At 45.5% G+C, this 21,428-nt stretch overlaps 1 protein-coding gene across 4 annotated transcripts in view; it reads right to left on the reverse strand.

Moving 5' to 3' along the window:
* The window catches only part of CTBP2 (C-terminal binding protein 2), a 131,199-nt gene that overhangs the window by 51,400 nt on the left and 58,371 nt on the right, over nucleotides 1-21,428 (reverse strand). For 3 of the 4 annotated variants that reach the window (XM_088169432.1, XM_088169433.1, XM_088169435.1), the window contains exon 2: nucleotides 4,357-4,516. In XM_088169432.1, the coding sequence (XP_088025558.1) occupies nucleotides 4,357-4,414 (58 nt within the window). In that variant the 5' untranslated portion in view covers nucleotides 4,415-4,516. Of the gene's footprint in view, nucleotides 1-4,356; nucleotides 4,517-18,630; nucleotides 18,654-21,428 lie in introns of those variants that run through there. The other variant, XM_088169434.1, reaches the window with a different exon arrangement.

The raw sequence follows: 21,428 nt of genomic DNA on the forward strand, positions 1-21,428 counted from the left end.
TCATGGCCACACACAGATCCTACAGTGGCTGGAAGGTGAATACATGAGGAATTCCCACAGGAAGTATGACCACAGAAGCCTCAGCTGAAGAGGACACCAGGGTGCCACTCCGAATGTAAGGCAGTAAGTCAAAAAGCCAGAGACTCGTGCATTAAGCACTGAAAAGTATTGTGTGACTGTGCTGGCATTTATCAGCCATCAGACATATCAAAGGATCTGAAAGAAAACAAAGAATACGGATGGCTTGTTTGCCCTGCAAACAGCTCTGTTTTGCAAAGTACAGACAACTCTGGTGGCACAAACTGACACGTAAGGACATGATTTCCCACTGGAAAATGACAAATCCTGGAGCAAAAAACTGTCAGAAAATGTCTGGGCTCCCTTGGCCTCGCAATTATTTTTTCACTTTGCTTCTTGCTAATCTCAAGGCTGCCACTTTTGGGGCATGTGTTGAAAGCTTAACTGACTCATACATGTTAGTGCAAGCCATAACCTCTAAAGCCAGGTTTTCCCATTCCATGGCTAGCAGAGCTGCAGTGGTCTGGAGCAGAGGTAGCACTCGGGATCATCACACAGGAATTCAGTGGCGTTGGGAAACACACAGACATGATGCTGCCATCCTGCATCCGGGACGGGCCACCACTGCTGCCTTGTCCCTGCTGAGTTTTGTCACTCAACAAGGAAATGACACAGTGCCATAGCACCTTCTCCCATACCTGCTCCCAGAGACACAGCCAGCAACTCTGGATGGGCTGCTCTCACTCCTAGCTCCTGCTGATGTTTAATATTTGTTTAACCATACTGGCAGAATCACAGGATAAAGATCAGCTGAGCAAGCAGCAGAAATGATGCTCCAAGTTATTTCCTTGCCCAGAAATGCCATGTGTGAGCACTGGAGTCCCATGGGAGGGATGGATGCCCTGCACCAGGAGTGCCACGGTCTTCTGAGCGTGGGGTTTCTTGGAGGCACTGTCAGACACCTTGTTCTGCCACAGGTAGCAAAGAAAAGCTACATCTAATCTCTCTGTTGTTGTTTCCTAAATGAAAGGCAGGTGAGCTTCTGCCCTGAGGGCTTTTGCTGCCATTTCTTTGAAAGGCTGGAAACTGCATCAGGTTTGGGAACCAGCCTGCTCCTACACAAGCAACTTGGCTGCAAAAACTCAGGCCCTTTTTATCCCAGGCAGAGCAGGCAGGTCTGGCAGCTCCACATCCATGGCTGCAGGATGTGCCTCAGCTTTGTTTCACACACAGCAAAGCCAACATCCCTCCCTCTCCATCTCCCACTCAGACACGGCTCCACAATTTTTGCTGGAACTCTTTTTTTTTTTTTTTCATTCACCCTGAGGTAAAAACCCATCATGGAATGGAAAATTTCAGCTCAAACAAATTTTAAATGTGGCAAAATCACAAGCTCATGGGAACAGGACCCAAAAGAGGAGCTGCTGGACAAGTCTGACTCCACACAGCACCAGTGACTCCACCTCTGAAGCATACTTTGACCCACTATGGAATAAGACACAATTCCACAAACAAGAATTATGTAAACCACTCTGCATATATTATTTGCAAAAGCCCCAGCCATTCAATGGGTCCATCCTGCCACCCATATGGATCCAATTACAGAACAGGCACCCAAAGTCTCTGGGACAACCAGAAGAGAAAGAAATGGGTAAGCCAAGACCACTGTGAGCACAGTCCAACTTCACTTCATTCGGAGGGGCATCACCAACCCACTTAATTGCACACAGACTATTCAAAATGTCTTTGTTGCAGGCTGCTGCCCTGAAATTCCTTTATCCCCTCAAGTCTGGACCTCTACCCCACCCATATTCCTCTACAGATCAAAATCTGAGACCTAGTCAAAAAGCTCACATCTTCAAACCAGCCTGCTCAGAGCAAAAAGTAACACTATCATGCAAAAATGTCATAAATATATATTTTAAAAAACAAAACCAGAGGAGCTGGTGAAGCTGAGCCATGCACTGAGACTGCACAGCTCCTCTCTTTGGAAGACTCATAAACCTGCCTGTAAAGGCTGTGAACTGGCTTTTAAAACTATATCACCTCCTTGTATGGCTTGGATTATTTTTCCACGCCAGATGTACGTTTAACAGAGTAATACAAACACTGCAACTCCTTAATAAACTCTTTTAATGCCCCAAGATTTTGCAAGGCATTTCCCTCAACATGTGTCTGGTTATGGTTTCAGTAAGCCTGCAGGAAGAAGAATCTGTCTGGCAGTTTGGACAGTGATTACAACATGCAGCCTGAGGATATTTCACCTCCAGACCTGCCACCATCCTGCTGCACGGAATAAAGTCCATTCCTAGCAAACTCTGCAAGGCTTTGTGTGGGGAATAGTAAAAGGGAAGGTATATGCAACTTCAGGAAAAGTACAGAAATCCACGTCTGTGCTACCAGACATTTAGCCTCTCATCAGGTAAATGCAGCTTTGTATCCCATTCACATTTAAAGGGAAAAGCTCCTTAAGTGCTTCCACAGAACAGGAAATCATTAAAAGCAACTATTCTGGACCACATTGCCCTAAGCTTGATGGAGCAATAGATTCTTCTCACTGAGCACAATTCTGTTTGCAAAGACTCCTCCATCTGCTGAACTAGTTCTCTAATTTCTCATCATCTTTCACTGACTATTACATATACCTTTCAATACAAAACCAAGAAAAATTATCTTGTTTTTTTTTTCAAAGTGTGTTTTCACAGCAGCTGGAATGGTCCCTTTCAGTGCTTTTCTATGCTATAATCCAAGATTAGGAGCCTAGAGTAAAAAATAGCCATCAGAGAGGCCAATAGAGTATTCAACTGTCCTACAAATCTGGTATTTTGGAAAATCCGAAGCTTTTCACATTTTTCAAGGTAATTTTTACAATGCTTCTCACACTCAGTCCTTGTCTGTTGCTTCCAAATACAGCACAACAGCATCTCCCATCATTTCTACCAAATTACAATCTCAGTGGCAAATGACAAAGTATACTTTAAAAAGTTACGTCTCCCGCACATTTACAGATTAGAAAAGAATATCTTTTGACCAAGAAAGAAGAAAAAAGCTCATATATCAGAGAAAAATAATCTAAACTTCAATCACATCTAAAGCTCCGTTAGCAGGTTTGTCGTACGATCCTTTTGAATTTCTTGTACACTCAGCAACTAGATCTGATGGTAAACATCAAACCAGGAAGGCAGCTTTTGAAAATCCAGGCTCAGCTGATAGAACTCTTTTAAGTCAAGTTCAAAGTAAGTTTTGAAGATGAGATAGTGTGCTACACCTGAGTGTTTATGACATTCAGTAGAATAAAGAGGCAGCTCCACACTGCAGCATACCCTGGATACTCCCTCCTAACTCATCTCCTCTGCTTTGTCTCCCCTTCTCCAAAAATAACAGCAAAATTAAAAGAGAGAAGTAACTTACGATGAGTTTAAAACAGTAGCTGTGTAGACTAAGCAATATATAACACAGAAAAGTCAAGGCAAAATCCACCCTTGTCCTGCTGATCCCCATTTCAGACTGAAATTCCACAAAAACCCCACGTACTTTGCTCAAACGGGCACAGCACAACTCCCGTGTGAGCTCTGTGCTTCCATCCACCACCAAATCTTATTTCACCTCGTTGTCATTCAAGTAATACTGGAAATTGTTACCCTGCAGGTCACTATCCATCTCCTTAAGATTGCAGCTGAACACTGGAACTCCTGAAGAGATGTGAGATATTCCTCCTAATACAACACTCTGTTTTACATTTGTTGCTGACGGCAGAACTTGCATGAGCATTGGAGAATTATTGGAGTGTACACCAAAAAGTCAGAGCTTGTTTGTCACCACTTGATTTTTGTCATAAGTAACTTACACCGTGTGAGCTGCAATAGAAAATCCTTCCTAAAAACTTTTTCTGCTGGAAAATTACTCTCAAAGGTAAAAGTCACCTGTGCTGAGACATGAATGAAGAATTGCAGCAAACCTGCCTGCCCACACACTGACCAAATAAAAGCTGTTCCAACAATGTGTTCGAAACCATAGGAACAACAACTCTTAAATGTTCCATAATTTTTTTACATGATGATAGTAAACACATTTTAAATTGGGATTGATCAAATTGTTTTAGTAGAAATTAGGATAAGAGGACGTGACCTGGTAATTAAACAAAAATCTTATTCACAGGACTACATGTGACTTCCATGTGAGTAACCAGAAGAGTGTGAATGTATTTAGAGCCTACAGAGAGGACAGGGAATCCAGCCCTGGATTTGGATCTCTTTATGCCTAAGCACAGAAAGAAACAAGGAAAAATTAGATATTCTACCCTAATCATCTGTCAGGAAAATGTAAGCACACTCTTACCTTCACAAATTCTGTCCAGTCGCTGCCGCTTGACTTTGTGTTTATCCACAAGTGCCATTCTTGATGGGATTTTGCAACTTTCTGACTCAAAAAGCACAGCAGTCCCCCAGGAGCTTAGGAAAACTCACAGGAATGGGCGTGCATGCCGCCACTGTGGATCCTGCAGAGAAAGGAGAGGATTCGTCAGATTTGGTGACTTCCCAAACCTGGAAGTGCTCAAGGCCAGGGTGGATGGGGCTCAAACCCTGGGACAGTGTTAGGTGGAAGGGGATGGAATGAGATGGGCTTTAAAGCCCCTTCCAGCCCAAATCAGTGTTGGATTTCCAGTACACCAGGTGAGGTCTGCCTGTGCCCAACAGCAGAGCAGGTTTTGGAAGGGACAGCTCTGAGTTTGCACCCCACAAGTCACACATCTGGCACCACAAATCCCTGCAATTCAGAAAACCAGCCTTGTACACAAGAACTGCCAAAGCACTGCACGGGCTTCCCAGTTTTATTTCTGACTGAAAAATCTATTCCTAGCAAATAAAATCCATGAGGTTATTTTGTAGGCTCACAGATGCTGAAAGATTTTTAGAGAGTATATAAAACAGGGAAAGTAGTTCTTGCTTTGCCAGTCCCTTCATACACAAAACACTTTAATATTTAAACTTTGCCCTGTAAAAATCATCAATGAACCTTGAATTTACAAGAAGACTTTGATGTATACTCCAGTTGTCACCACAGCCTGTCCTTGCCCTCATACTTGAAGGGCCAACCTTAAATTTCGAGTGCCATTTCTAGGCACACATTTCAATGCCAGTGAGATAAAATGATCCACGAAGCCACGTGTGTGGCTGACTGACAAGAAATGTTCTCCAAAAAGGCAACACCTAAAGGTGTTCTGCATTTTGGTGGCACAGAGGAAGACTTTTAATGGATACTCTCAGGTCTGACACGTTTTGCTCCTACAGAGAGCCAAAGGTTTGTTTAATCCCTGAACACTGACCTGAGCTCAGCTGCAGCATCTGAATGTGCTGTTATGGTACTTCAGGTTTGATTTTCTGATGTAAAACTCAGGTGAGAATTTTTCAAAGCAAGTTCCACACCAGCATTCACGAATCAGACATGGAAGAAGAGACCTCATGCTGACAACTGAATTCCAGCAATCCAACATAACACACACTTATATTTTATGCAACTGCTGATTCAATATCCTCTTTCGTGTTTTAAGGTGAGGACAGATGACCCTGATAACAGCTACAAACCTTCCCAAGGAGTGATCCTGCTCAAGAAAGAGGTCTTTGCCCCTCACCAGCCATCCACTACCCACTGCAAGGCACCAAAAGAACAGAATTAATGTAAATCTGTGATTTCTAGAGGCAAAGTAAAGCACCACCACATTTTCAGAAGCTCTGCACAGAGAGGAGGGGAAGAGGAAGGCAAAAATGAGTGCAAGCACAGCAAGAAACCCTCTCCTGTGTGGCCCTCTCTATCACCCTGCTAAGTCCCAACCTCTCTGCCTACATACACTAGAGTGGTTTAAAAAAATTGAAAAAATTTCTGGAAAGCCAGCAGTAACCACAAACGTGGCACCATTCATTCAAACCGACCCCCAAACAGCTCCTCTCCAGCAGGCGAATTTTCACACTGCAAGACTTGCAAACGAAATTTTGGTGACAAACCAAAAAAACATCCAGTTCACGAAATGCAAGACATAAGAGAAGACACCACACCAGAAAATCCAGGCTGATGTCCAGAAGCTGACCTTGGGCAATGTTTGTAACCTGGAATTTTGCCTCCCCTTGTGCAGAGAAGCAATAGCAGCACTTGACCCATCCTCTGGAGCACCTCTGCAGGTTCATGCAGCCCAGCCAGGAGTTTCTACTTCGCATTTTATTCTTCTGCACACCAGCACTGGCTCTCCTAAAAACACTCCAATAACTTCCCAGAAAACCCAGTTAACCAGTGCAGTAGGCTGAGCATGCGAGGGGTAAAGGCTCTAACAAAGCCACTGCACTCCAGGATGACAATTTCATGGAGATTATTGTTATTATTATAAATGGTTATCAATTATGCATCACATTGATAGTTAATTTCCAAAAGGAAAAGCCTCGTGTCGGTACAGCTGAATTCCAACTAAGGGATGATCGGCGATTTCCTGGTAGTTAATGGCCAATTTCCCAGCAGCACAACTGCAGCATAATCACTGAGATTTATAGCAATAATTAATTGATTTTTTTTAAACATAGGGATGCTAAAGAGCACGATTCCCACTCATATTAAAAATTAATGCAACATTCTAGAAGATGCAGAAAACTTCCATTCCGGAGGCAGAAGCCTGGTACAGTCAAAATATTTCATGCAACAAAAATTAAGCTGTTAGTGTAGCTAAAGCCCATGTAGGTAATGGTATTTCCATGATCAACATTTACAGGCACACACATTATTTTTTACCTCTATTACATCCCATTCCACTTTCAGGGAGAAATACCAGGTTATTTTTTTAAAAAAATCACATCAGAAGAGGAAAAGTTATCATTTTGTTCTGAAAACACTCAAATGGTTCATTATGCTGGGGCTGCAACTCTTCCCCCTTTACTTCCCCAAACAAAACTAATTTGCAAAATGTACTTAATTCTGACAGAGTGCATTTTCTGATGGGCAAATGTGTCCATTAAAGTTTTTTTTTCCCCCCAGCCATCTCAATTCCCTGCATTACTCCCTGGAGGAAAACTTCCTACAAAGAAACTAATAACAATCAGAGAAATTACTGCTCATCAGAGTCCCACACAGCTTAATGTAATGCCCATGAATGAGCTCCTTCCTAATGACATGAACTGCCCCATCTTTATCTGACAGGTGTCTGTGGTGGTACCAAACAACAATAAAAGCCCAGCTCAGAAGACTTACTAAAAATGTGGCAGGAGCTGCTGAGCAGGATTTGGCAGGGATGGGTAAAATGGGGAAAAGCAGATGTGTGGGGCACAGAAATGAAGATATTCCCCAGCCTTTGCATGAGGCTGTAATTAAGAAAGCAGTTCCTCCATTTGTGGCATGGAAGATGCAATTAGTTGTGCCCCCAACTTCAATCTATCCCCAATGGTTTCTACAGCCAAGCCAATCTCAAAACGATCACAAAGCTAAATGTCTCCCGCCATAAAATAAACACAATCAGGCTAGGCAGAACAAAAATCATGGCCAGCAATTAAAAGACGAGAAAACATCATTGTCTAAGGAAATTTGAGAGGGAGAGGCACGTGCACAAAAATTGTACTTCATCCTCAGCAAGATTAGGAAACAAGTGACTTCCACGTAATTGCATGGATGTGTTAGCCTCCAACAGTCTCTGTCAAAATGTAATTTTTCTTGAAAATCCTTGGAAACAATGATAGTCCAGTAGCTATTTATTTATTTAAGGAAGGAATTTACTTAAATACAACACTTTAGGGAAAAAAACCTCAATCTTGACGTAACACATTTATATAGCTTCTAAATACTGCCTGTTAAAGAGCACAATCCATGAGCCAGAAAATGAGTGCAGAGAAAGCTGTATTAGGGCTTTTTTAATCCTGACTTTTGATGGAAAATGGAAAGAAATAAAGGTGATCTTCCAAAATGAGATGCATAGTTAGATAAAAGTAAGAGAAATAATTTAATGAAGAAGCTCTTCCTCAACTTACACTTTTGTATCATCTTTTTATGGCACATGGAGATAGGACAGGAGCACAAATATCAATCACAGAACTACAGAAGGGTTTGGGATGGAAGGGACCTTAAAGATGAGTCAGTTCCAACCCCCTGAATGAGCAGGGACACCTTCCACTATTCCAGGTTGCTCCAAGCCCTGTCCAGCCTGTCCTTGGACACTTCCAGGGATGGAGCATCCATAGTTTTTCTGGGCAACCTGTGCACTGGGTAACATCTATTTTAGAGCATCCATCACAGGCACTGCCACCAAACCACCCAGCAGCTGGCAGGTGATGCAGAGATGCCCTTTCCAGTGCTCCAGACACAACTTCTCACACATTCCCTGTCTGTGCACAGCCTTGGGAAAGCAGGCTGGTGTTCCCTACACCCTGTTCTGTGACAAACCAACTGCCCACATTTTCTACCCTCTATGAAATACGGCAGCAACAAAATGGAGAGTCTCTACTATAAAAAACTACCAGCTCCACAAACTGCAAAAAAATCCCATTTCCAAACAGCAAAGGAAAAATTCCATCCTTCTTTCCTCACACGTACACTGGGTTTTCACAATTCGTTCAACAAGTCCAAATGTTTTGATGGTACTGCTGGATACTTCCTAGGCTCTCAGGGAAAGAGAGGTTTCTGCAGAAGGTTTTGTACTCATGATTACTGTAAAATGTCAGTCCTCTCAGCTGGAAGCAGAGCAGGATGCCCAAGCAGAATTGTTTAAGTCGGTATGTGCTGATGCCACAGGCAGCTCTGCCTGGATCCTCCTTTGTGTAAAGGTCCGGTTTTACAAAGCTCAATCGCACTCGAATTGAGATGGGAACACGAGAACAGCCCTGGGAGCCGTGAACTGTTCCAGCCCTGCGTCAGCATCCCTGGCTGTTCACTGTCCTGAGCTCTGGCCATGCCCACTGCTCAGCGTTTCAGCTGCCTGGGGAGGGCAGGAGGGGCCGGGAACCAGAGTTCAGTGTAAGAAAGGCAAGGCAGGGAGAAGAAAGCAGGAGACACGCAGAGATAATGACAGGGGAGGGAAGCGGACAAAGGAGACGGCACAATGCAGGAGGAACACTTGGAGAACACTCTGTCATCCCTCCTCCCATCCTGCCCTAAGTGAGATGCCCTGCTCAGCCCCCATCACCTGCCTCTCCCTCTGAGACTGCAGGGGAGGAGGGAGGCAGAGAAGGGAAGGGACAGACAGCACATTCTGGGGATGCTGATGATTTTTGGGATATTATCTTTTAAAGCACAATGAGACAACACGGGAAGCTCACAGTGTTAAGACACCATTAAACCAAATAGCCCAGTAGGAACCAAAAATAGATTAAACATTTATACAAATAGTGGGAACAAACAGAGAATTTCATTATCCAAAATAGTTGGTTTGGTTTTTTTTTGTTTTTTTTTTTTAATAATGCCTGAGAGATATAAACCCCCTCACTTGGGAAGAGGAATCACAGCCTTTCTGTGGCCAGGGTTTGACTTCTCCCACTCCACTAAACACTCAGCCACTGCACGTGAAATAGGATGCTGGGGGGGGGGGGGGAAGCTTTTTCTCATTTTTTTGGAAGAACTACCCCAGTTGTAAATTTGGCTGGGGTAGAGTTAATTTTGTTTGTGGTAACTGCTGTGTGATGGTGGTTTGGCTTTGTGCTGGAAACAGGGTTCATAATCCAAGGATGTTTTTGTTATTGCTGAGCAGGGCTTACACAGAGTCAAGGCCTCTGCTTCTTGTACTGCCCTACCAGTGAGGGGGCTGGGGGACACAAGGATTTGGGAAGGGACTCAGCCAGGACAGCTGATCCCAGCCGACCCAGGGATGTCCCAGACCATGTGGTGTCATGCTCAGCATGTAGAACGGGGAAGAGGAAGGAGGAGAAGGATGTTTGGAGTGTTGGTGCTTGTATTCCCAAGCCACTGCTATGCATGATGCAGCCCTGCTTTCCTGGCATGACTGAACTCCTGCCTGCCTGCCCACGGGAAGTAAGAAGTGAATTCCCTGGTTTGCTTTGCTTGCATGCAGGGCTTTTGCTTCCCCTATTAAAGTGCCTTTATCACAACCACGAGTTTTATCACTCCTATGTTTCCAATTCTCTCTCCCATCCCTCGGGAGGGAGTGAATGACTGCACGGGACTGAGCTGCTGGCTGGGATTAAACCTCAACACCCTCCCAGAGTCTGCATCACCCCCAGACCATCATCACCCTCAAAACAGTGAGGCCAGGACTCTTGCTACAAAGCCATTATTAATTAGGTTTAATGTTTTTAGCAGTTATTATTGTGATTTTGCTGCCGTGGTGTGTTCAGTGATGCTCTAAGGTTTCTCTGTGGGAATGCCTGGATGCTATTGGGGGTGGCAGGAAGAATTATTTGTCCAGCCTCTTTTCCAGCCCAGAAACATAAAAACCAAAATCTCACCCTTCAACTGCCTGCCAAAACCTGCTGGGAAGGTGCACTCCGTGGATGCAGGGAAAAGAGGGAGGCAGCAGGTTAAACGTGCTCACGGAGAGCCAGCACTCCCACGTGAGCACCTGCTGCTGGCACACAAAAGGCTCTTCCACTCCTCATCACACAGAAAAGGTGAATAACACCCTGTACGAGTCTTGTGCTGAAGAAGTGGTAACAATTTTGAGGAACTTGCTATTATATGAGTGAACAAAATGTACCATAACGGCATACGAGCCTGCACATCTGCTGCTAAATTAAACATGCTACATAATGATGCAGACCACATCTTAAAACACTATGCAACGAGATACAGACCCTGCCAAAATAATGAGGCTTCAAAGATGACATAGAGAGCCTGATCCTGCATCCCTTACAGACCCTGAAAGTCACAGTGACTGTTCCTCAGCAGCTCTACTCCATCAAAGCTACTTGTTGACTCAGGAAAAGAAGAATCACAATTATATATAGGTGTCCTTCAAAGGGAAAAAAGACATGGGTTTGTAGCATTTATCTTCCCCTCCATCTTAATGATGTGTAAAGCAAGAGAAAGGTTTTTGTTTGGAACTGGATTATTATAAAAGTTTCTGTAAGAATCGTGTCAGGCTACAAATTCCAGATTGGGTTCTCAGCAGCCAGACAGATATTATGAAAACCGATTGAAATGACAATATTCAAGTTGCCACAATAGCCACGCTACAAAAAAAAGAGGGGAATGAGACATCCCTTTTATTTTCATCTTCTTTTACCAATTTCAATTTTCGATATTAGTGATTTGCTCTTGACTTTGAGAAAAGAAGACCCAGACAATGCTCCCTTGTCAGGTAGTAACAGCCCTCCACAGATCCTCTGTGAGCTTTCAAGCAAAGCTAGGAAATACCAGAACTGGCACTCCTTTCATTCCTAAAGCTGAAACACAAACAAACAACCCCAACAGACAGCAAGAAAATTGCTTTAAAGAAAATAACTGTCATCTCTCTTTCTGGCACCAGAAGTGAAGCGATGCTCTGCTTACCCTGCACCAACAGCCTTCAGAGGCTGGTGGTCGGCAAAACAATAACCAGGAGCTGAACCCCAATTATCCACTTAGCTTTGAGAGTGCCTAATCTATTTGCTAATTAATCATGGGCCTCCTTCAACCTCTCTTATCTTGTTTTTCTAAGTATCTGACGCTGATAACATGCACTCCGATCTTGCTGAAGCACGTAAACGGCTGGAAAACTACCCTGAAGTTTTCAAATGGAATAAGAGGAAAAGATAAATAAATGATTTTACATTCTCCAGGGGTCCCTGCTGTACCGGAAAAGAAAATCTCATTCTACATTTTACCAAAATTCCTTAAATTACAAATTACTGACTTGCACTAATCACAAAAATCAGTGCTGGAGAAAGGTGAACTTTCACCGTCTGCACATCTGGATAAGCAAAAGCTCTTCTCTACTCAAGCCATTAATTGCTCCCGTACCAAAATCAGCATAGCAGATTAGAAATCCTGAGAAAAATGAGTATTTGCTGGTTTGCTGGATGAGTTATGCAGTTAGTTGTCCATTAGAGGGCATTTTATACTGCGGAGTGAAGCACCAGCAGCTTGGGAACAGCATCACTAACCCCATCTGGAGCTGCTGGAGAACAGTTTCTGTCGACTCTCATTTAGTAATTGCCACTTTTCAACCTTTCCATATGCTGCATATAGATGAGCAAGCAAGAGCAAGGACAAGAGGAAAATAAGATGAAACAGCTATGAAAAAAGTCCTGCTTAAATAAACCCTTTGGTGTGCAGCTATTGTTGCTTCCAAGGCTTGGTTTTGTTCCCTTCACTTCTCGCCCCCCCAACTATAACACAGCAAACTTCATCCTCTTCACTCTCACAAACAGCACTTTATGTTTTAAATTCTGAACATGATTAACTGAAAACAACTGCAAATTGTGTCATGGCATCATTACCCATCTCTGGAGCTAGATGGGAGAGCTCATCCATCTCTGGAGCTGAACAAAGGCAAATCCAGCTCCCTCAGTGCCAAGAGGCAGGACATGGCCACTTACCTTCAGATGTCTCCTTCTGGTTACTACTAATACTGCTAAATGTGAACTGCAAATCGCTTTCAGCTTCTGCTGGCTAGGGAACCACACAAAGCCACCCACTCCCCTGCTCCAGTGGTTTTCCTCTCCCCATATAAATGCAAATCAAATTAGGAAAGAGGCAGATATCTCGCTATACATCTCCAAATACACGTATGTTTGTAATCAGGGTGGCCAAACTTCCTGAGTATGAGCTGCATACCAAAATCTCCATGGGGCCAAGAGCCACATCCTCCCAACCTCTGTACCCCCTCCTGCCACACACACCCCATGCCCCTGTGAATCTCCTTGTTTCTGCCATCCCATGACTCTGCACTGCTGATGCCCCAAGCCCACTGCCCTCTGTAATCCCAGGGTTTGCAGAGGCACCACAGCAGCACCAAGAGCTTCTGCCTTGCAGGATGTGGCTGAACATCTCCATGTAGCAAACACTCCTGCAGTACTCACAAGTTACTCCTGAATTCCTCCTCAGCAGAACGATCAAAACGTCAAGAGCAGCAATACAAACCCAAACCACCACAAGATCAGCAAATTCCCCTTGGGAGCCCAAGTCAACAACCAGGACCACTTGTCTTGGAGAGTCTTGCAAGTCTGTGGCTCTGTATCACTACTCCTAATTAAAAGAAATAATAAAATAAGGATGAAGACATCCTTACAGGCAAAGCCATGGCTTACTCAAGTGTCCTGAGCTGTAACCAAGTGTTGCTGCACTGCATTACGTGACAAGGACATGATGGCACCCATATCCCAGCCCTACAGATGTACAGGACACACAGCTGGAGTGTCTCCAAGTCTGGAATTCTACCCTTCATTCCTAATTTCTTAATTCTTCCATAATCAGGATCAGACAGTTAAATCTTACATAGACACCCACATATGCTGGGAAAAGATCACACCAGCCCACTTCTTCAAACCCCAGCTGAGGGCCAGAGGAGGAACTTTAAACCCTGCAGGAGATTCCACCATTCATCCAGAGGAAGGGCCTTGCTCACCTGAATGGCAAAGATGAAGCCCCTCCTGCCCCAGCAAACCAGGAGACTCAGCTTTCCTGCAGCACACTGAACTCCCCCACACATGGCACAAATTCAATCTTTTTGAATCCCTGTCCTGGGATCTCTGCCTGGACTAGGAATAGTGAAAGGCAGCAGTGACACTCTTCTGTCTCCAGGAAATCTTTGCAGTTATAGTTTGCCCTTAACTTAGTTCTTATATTTACAAGCCAACCTTACATAAAAAGCACTCATCTGCATTGACTTATTTAGCAACATGAAATAAAATAGCCTGAAGCCATTCATGTTGCTTAATGTACTTTTTTTTAAAATGTAGATGATGCTCTGTGTAAAGGAATATTCAAAGGGGAAAACTGTTTTGTTTGTAACACCTATTACTATCACTGAAGAAAATATGTTCTAACAAGTCTCAGAAGGGGGAAACACGTGTAATACCTTTAACAGCTCAGCTAATTCATCTTCTGCTGCCCAGCTGCTGGCAAAATCTCAAATGGAAACTCTCAGAATGGAAACATGGAAAAACCCCTTTCTCGTGGTCTGAGACCTGTTCCCACTATACAATCTCTTTCCATCGGAGTGAGTCCTGTTTGCTTTCAGCACACAGCAGCTTTACTCCACAAAAAAAAAAAAAAAAAAAAAAAAGAGAGTTCAAGAGTTCAAGGCTACGTCTCCATTCAGGCGTACACCCACAATGAGAACCGGGCTCTCCGGCCGGCGCTGGAGGCATTCCTCTCCCTCCACCTACCCACAAAAGGGCCTTGTCTGAGGGAAATGAGAAAGGAAGGAAGGGGCAGGATGCAAAGAACTGCACAGAGGAGAAGAGCCCAGCCAGGTGTTGGGGCATCAAGCACCAAGGAGGGCTTGGATCATGAGTCAGCAGTGAGGATGGAGGGTGGCTTTTGGAGTAATCAAGGGTCTGGGGAGCCCCCAGGGATCTGCCATGCTTCAGACAATACTGAGCTCCACAGGGTCAGGCACAGGCACAGGCAGGATGGAAATGTGTGAGTGTTTTCATGAAGTCCCGTGGGAAAGAGCTCGTCGGGATGAGGGGCGGCTCCAGGACAGCTCAACTGCAGAACGCTGCCTCCTGCCTGCTCCTCCCATCCCTCCATCCCTCCATCCTTCCATCCCTCCATCCCTCCATTCCTCCCATCCCTAACTCTCCCTCGCTGCTCTTCCAGCATCACTCACACTGAGTCAAAAGAGAGGGAAGGAGGGAGCCAAGTGAGCCGAGATAGGTTTAGATAACAGCCATAAATAAGATGAAATAATTCTCCCACTACCAACCTTTAGTCAAGAGTATCCTCTGCAACCACCAGGTCTGCATGATCTATACATTTTTATTCCAAGCCTTGCCAGCTCTCCGTAGCAGGGCAATTTTGGGATTTAACAACACTCAGGTTACTGACCTAAATTTATACAGGCTCATCTGGAGCCATAACGGTCCATTGTGTGCCCAGGCCTGCTCAGGACGCCTTAATACACAGATTATTGATGCAATGAACTGTGACGGCTCCTATAGAGCTGTTAGGGTTTATTGTAGCAACACCTACTCGGGGTCCCTTTAATGTGCGGATCGGTGACACAATAGACAGAAACGGCCACGACTTGGGGATGCATTATCCCACGGATCACTGGCCTGACAGCAATGGCTCCAGCCTCCTGCCTCAGTGCTGCCAGCAGCAAACACGCTGAAAACTCACATTCCCAAATCCTGGGGAAGCTGGGGTGGATGGCAGAGACCTGGAAATGCAGGGACAGTGCCTCCCTACCCACCCAAACCTCTGAGAGGTGACATTTTCAGAAAGCAATTTGCTACTGAAAATAAGGGTTTATAATGAAAGCCCTGGTGCGATCAAACTTTTAGCAAGAACAGCCACAGGCCTGCATTATAGATCAAGGCTAAAAATCCTGTCTGAGAAATACATGGAAATTAGCCAGAAAAAAATCAGCGTCCAATTTTCAGCATTAAAAAAAAAAAAAAAAAAAAAGGAAAACATTTTATGTTCCAAGAGAATGTGATGAAAGCGAGTGCAAAAGGAAAGTGCACAAATATCTGTATTTCTCTCTTCTTTGCCTCTTAAAGAACAAAAATAATCTTACGAGGCTGAGAGCTAAGCACTGTTTAAAGAAAGTCACTTGTGCAGGGAGACCTGGGGCTGAGGAAAGGAAAATGAAGACATCACCACGAACCAAGTGTTTGCAGCCTCCTCGCAAACATCAGCAAACAGTTCAAAAAGCTGCAGCTGGCTTTGCACTAGCGCCTGCATCTTCCCCACCATTTACCAGGAGCTTTTTTTAACATCAGTGACACTTCACATTCAAAACTGCAGTTAAAAATAGACCCTTGGTCCTCCCCTTTTAACCCTGCAAATTCCCTCCCCTCCTCTCCACAGCCCCGCACACCCACTGATCTCTCCTTCCCCTCCTGCCCTGCTGTCAGCCATGGGGTGATGCAGGGGTGAGGGGGGCCCAGCCCAGCTGCAAGTCACAGAATGATGGAATCACAGAACAGTTTGGGCTGGAAGGGACCTTACACACTGTCTAGCTCCAAACCCCTTCCACAAGACCAGGCTGCTCCAAGCCCCATCCAACCTGCCTTTGAACACTCCCACTGCTCCCCAGGACCTCATCTGACCCCGGGAGCATCCCTTTCTCATTTCATCCCAAAGCTGGTAGCTTTATTTACAGGAATGAAGGCAATGACTCTATTCTCGGTTTCCCCTCCCACCTGCTTTTGCAGATAACGTGAGTCTAAGGCTTTAAAAAACAAAGCACCCAACACTAATGTTTTCTCTCCGGCCTTAAACCCTGCAATCAGCAGATCAAATGTGAATGTAGAGAATGAAATTCCTTTGTTATCCACAGCTACTTAAACACCGAACCTTCAAAACCTCCTCAGGAAACAGGCCTGGGGAATGGCTGCTGCTACTACAAGGAGCCCAGCACAAGAGAGACTCGAAAATCAATATCCTTCACCCAACTTATCAAATTTACCGAGGACATTTATACAGTATAATTAAATAGAAAAGAGATACAAATACAAAAGAGTATTTGCACGGCACTGAATAGCAATTGCATTATCTCTGGGACAGAGGACACTTTGACAAAAAGGAGGGAAAACACCATATATCAACTGAAGAAGCTGCAAGGAGCATGGGGAAGGTCTTTGCTCTCATAGCTCACGGGGAATGTACAGCACTTAAGTAGAGACAGCCACAAAATATACATCAGCACGTACACCTAAGGCATTTCTGCAGGTCCTGCTCAGTCAGCTAAAACGATGCTGTCAGAATTACACTGGTGATGGATATGGTCCAGAACACTCAGTTGCCTCTCAGACTCGTGTAGGGTCTCCAGCACATGTTGGGGCACTTCCCCCTCACTGGTGTGGAAGCAAAGCAGACGCTATTATGTTGCTTTTCAGCATCTGAATGTACCAAGTAAAATTGATTTTGCCCAGCAATCCACTTGGTAAGTCAGGGATGCTTTCCACAACCTCTGCAGAGTGGCAAGATAAAATCTCTGCAAGGTTAAACCTGGGAAAGGCTGACTGCCAGTGCAGGGCATGCTAAAACACTGTGGAAAAGGCAAACTAGATTATCTGGCTATTCGTTAAACAATTCTTCTCACAAGGCTTGTGTTACAAGCTTTTTGTGAGTGCTCCTTGCTTTCAGGTAGAGCCAGCTCTGGCTCCTGACTCCAAGTCCTTTCAGGCAGCACACTGCTGTGGATGGGACATCTCTCTTGCCATGGTGACCCTAAAATTCAGAACAGCCCAGTGTGCTGCTGGACACACGCTCAGTGCTGGGGAACAAAAGGCAGGCGTGTTTGTAATTGCAGATTTCCTTCTACCTCAGCCTCAAAGGTGTCACCTTCAGGGTTGCCTTCAACAATTAGGCATTGCCTAATTACACTGACCAACACAACCCAACAAACAAGATGGGCAGGATCCCTGCACACTGCTCCCCCAATGCCAGGTGCCAGGAGGGGAATCCCAACCATCCCCTTCCCAATATCCTCACGGGGATGAGCGAGCATCAGGTTAAAGGCTTCTTTGTTGCCTCTCTTGGGTCTTCGTTCTTTATCGTGAATCACACTCCACTCTATTTTGAGAATCCTTTATTAAAAGTGCCTGTGAGTCATTTTCTCTAAACTTGAAACTCTAAAAATGGTAATGTTTGGGTAGTAGTCAGGAATTTTTAAGAATTTGCATTCTTCTCTTTTTGATTTAACAGGAAAAGGAGGGTAACCTGACTCCCAGAGGGTTTGTTTCCCCTTGTCCTGCACAGAAATACTGCTCCTGGATAGAATTAGAACTCATGAAATAAAACTTCTGAACATCTTTCACCAAGTATAAATGAAGAATACTGAAAAGACAAATTAAAAAAGAAGTATCTCTTTCGAGAAAGACAAAAAACCCAACAAGTGACAACCTGAGAGTATCTATCAACTTATGTTCAGGATACTATTAAAAAAGAGTCTTTAAAGGTAAATCTGTGAACTTTGGATTAACATACATCCCTGTGCAGATGCAAAACACAATAACTGAAAACCATGCTGCTAATTATTCATACTTCCAATATCGCCTACATGAAAAGTAAAGAAGACTTGAAAGGATTAGGAGGAAATTTTCCCCTGTGGGGGTGGGCAGGCCCTGGCACAGGATGCCCAGAGAAGCTGTGGCTGCCCCTGGACTTCTGGAAGTGTCTAAGGCCAGGCTGGATGTGGCTTGGAGCCACTTGGGATAGTGGAAGGTGTCCCTGCCCCTGGCAGAGGGTTGGACTGGATTTAAATTTCCTTCCAACCCAATGTAGAAATCTGGGCTTTGCTCTCTGAACCCAGGACAAGTTTTGCACCACACAGCACAGCAAATAAACTGGCCCACAAGCACCACATGGAGCTTTTTTCATCCCAGACACACAGACATCTAATTCTGCTTGATGACATCCCATGAGACACTACTGCCACGTCAATTTTGGAAAAAGGCTCTTCACCAACAGGGAAAGGTCTCCAAAGAACTGATGGCACATGCACCAGTCAGCCTCCACATTTCCCTCCTCCATTACCTCAGTGCAGAGCTTGCTCCCGTGGTCTCCAGGCAGGACTGGCAGAAGAACACAGGCTCTGGCCAGGAAATCCACCAGAGAAATCACCTTTAAATGTCTCCTGGACAAACTACACATCTCTGATGTTCCTGGTCACACAGGTCATGGCCAGACTTGCATGTTCCTTGGCCATGTCAGGAATGACAGCTTAATTGCTCTTCCCACCACATCTGCATTCCAAACTTCTTCAAGTCCTGCAAAGACCCCCATCCATCACCATCCACAGGTGATGTGGGAGGGAGGAAGATACCATGGCAAAAAAGCAACAGCAATGTGACCTCCAAGCAGAATTGACTGGGATGGAGCCGAAATCCTTTTGATTCCCTTGGGCAAGACCAAGACCCCTGGGACAGACAGGAGAAGGCACCAGCAGGTCCTGGGATGGCTCCACACAGATGAAAGACTCAGCTCCAGCACTGCCATTCTTTTACTTTTTGAGCTTGGAGGCAATACTCAACGACCACCAACAGGGATAAGGGTGATGGACTTACTGCTCCAGCCAAGGGGTTTCAAATCCAACCTGTGAGAGGAATGCTAGGGAAAATATAAAGGGAAACTCACTTCCCTCAGCTGCCTGATAGAGCCCATCACAGGAAACATCTGCCATCCTCCACAGAGGACACAAATCAGGAGGAAGTGGTTGGTCCATCCAGAGAAAAGAAAGTCAGAAATACTGAATGCACACAGGTCCTGCCCAAGGTAGGAGATCCACTTCTGCAGGCAGGTCTCAGCAAAGCAGGTTAAATAAGGAGTTTTATAGACTGCCGAGATGAAAACGGCAGCAGCCCACTTGATGAGGTCAGGGACTGGAGTGGCCTATGGTACTTGTAAGAGAAAACATCTGTTGGTGTTAAAAGGTCAGCAGGAAATGAACACTATTTACTTTGTCCTTACTGGTTGGGCCACTGCTCCTCGAAAGAGAAGCACACATGGCTCAGCTTAGCGCCGTCCCCTCCACAGCCGCCCACCTTTGAGTCCCCTTGGTGCCCCCAGGAGCCCTCCAAGCAGCCCTGGGAAGGGGATGAGGGTGTCCTTCCCCCTGGCACACGCCAGGGAACCTCCCTCCCTCCTCGTGGGAGGCAAAAGTCCTTCGCACCGGCTCAGGAACGAGCCGTTAAAATAAATCCGTCAACATAAAAGCGAAAAAAACAAGAAGTTTCTTCTGAAAAACAGGAAGCGTGAGGTACATAGCGGCTTAAAATAGCGCCCGCTAGATTTGTTGACAAAACACGGGTCCCGAGGGGTCGTGCCTTTCTGTAGGTTTTTATTTTTCCTGCGGAGTGCCGGGCTCACCTCGGTGTCTGCCCGGGGCTGTCGTGCCCTGGGCTGGGGCTGGCACTGGTCCCCGTGCCCGCCCGCGAGGCCGATGGCCACGGGCCTGGCCGCGCTTCCTGTGCACGGCACGGGGCTCCCACAGGAAACCCCGACGGAAAACAGCTCTGCTGTGACCCAGGGCTCGCTCCCAGAGCCTGAGAGAGCGCTCAAGGCTGGCACCCCCTCGGTAAAACTCAGTCCCAAGTTTTAAGTGCATAGGAAGTCGGTTTCAGACTTTCCCTTGCTTGCTCTTCAAGTGTAGAGGAGCGCAAGGCTGGCCAGGCAGGACGAGCTGCTGGCACCTCAGGACAAGCTTAAAATGATAAGGGTCTGATCCCGAGGCCTAAGCCAACAAAAATTCCTGAACAAGGAATTTCAGGACAGCATCTTCCGCAGAACAGCGGAGGGAGGAAATTTAATGCTTCACGTTCCGTCAAGGTTGTGTGATACTCTCCCATTCCTCAGTAACTCCCCAGTCTGGGTTCTGCCTCTCCTTCCCCACAATCACAAAATCATGGTTTGAAAGAGTCTTTCAAGATAATGTAGCTCCACCCTTCCACACCTTCCATTGTCCCAAGCTGCTCCAAGCCCTGTCCAGCCTGGCTTTGGACACTGCCAGGGATCCAGGGGCAGCCACAGCTTCCCTGGGCTCCCTGTGCCAGGCCCCACCACCCCCACAGGGAACAATTCCTTCCAAATATCTAACCTACATCACCCTTTTTTCAGTTTAATACCATTCCCCCTTGTCCTGTCCTAATTCAGTCTGCAGAGGTGGAAAGCAGCACCTTTTTTTCAGTCTTAATTAAAAAAAAAAAAAAGAAAAAACAAACCACATTAAAGCAAGAATAACACTCTCAGATGACTTAATGCAGACTAAAAGGACTGTACTGAAAAGCAGGATGAGATATCACCCCTTCCCACATCCCCTGGCCTATAGACCAAGGCTGCCTGTGAGCCCTGCCTGCCTTCTCCTGACACACCACACCAGACACGAAGGGGCCCCTATCGTGAATAGCTAATTATTTGCCCACATTAAATTATTTCTCAAATTAAGATTTGTGGGTTTTCCCCTCGCCTAACAATACGCCTTTGAGAGCAGCATAGCAAACACACTGGAGCAGGGGCAGCAGTGTAGCTCCATGTGCAATTAGGCCAGCATGTGGATCTTATTGCTCCTAAGGACTCTCATTTGATTTCCCGCACCACCAACTGGTGAGAAGTTTTCAAGTCTATATAGAGAAGAATTAGATCACTCTTTGGGGTGGTCGCATCTGGGGCTGGAAAACCAGATGGAGCGCGTTTTCCCGAGCCCTTTGTAATTGAACCAGCACACCAAGTTGCTAGGGAGCAGGCAAACACAATCCCTGCTCTGGGGCAGCCCACAGCAGCGCCGGAGCCGCGGCTGCCAACACTCGTAGGCACTGCCTGGAGTGCCAGCAGGGAAA

The sequence above is a fragment of the Sturnus vulgaris genome, chromosome 8 (genome assembly GCF_052056855.1).
Source record: "Sturnus vulgaris isolate bStuVul1 chromosome 8, bStuVul1.hap1, whole genome shotgun sequence".
Lineage (NCBI taxonomy): Eukaryota > Metazoa > Chordata > Aves > Passeriformes > Sturnidae > Sturnus > Sturnus vulgaris.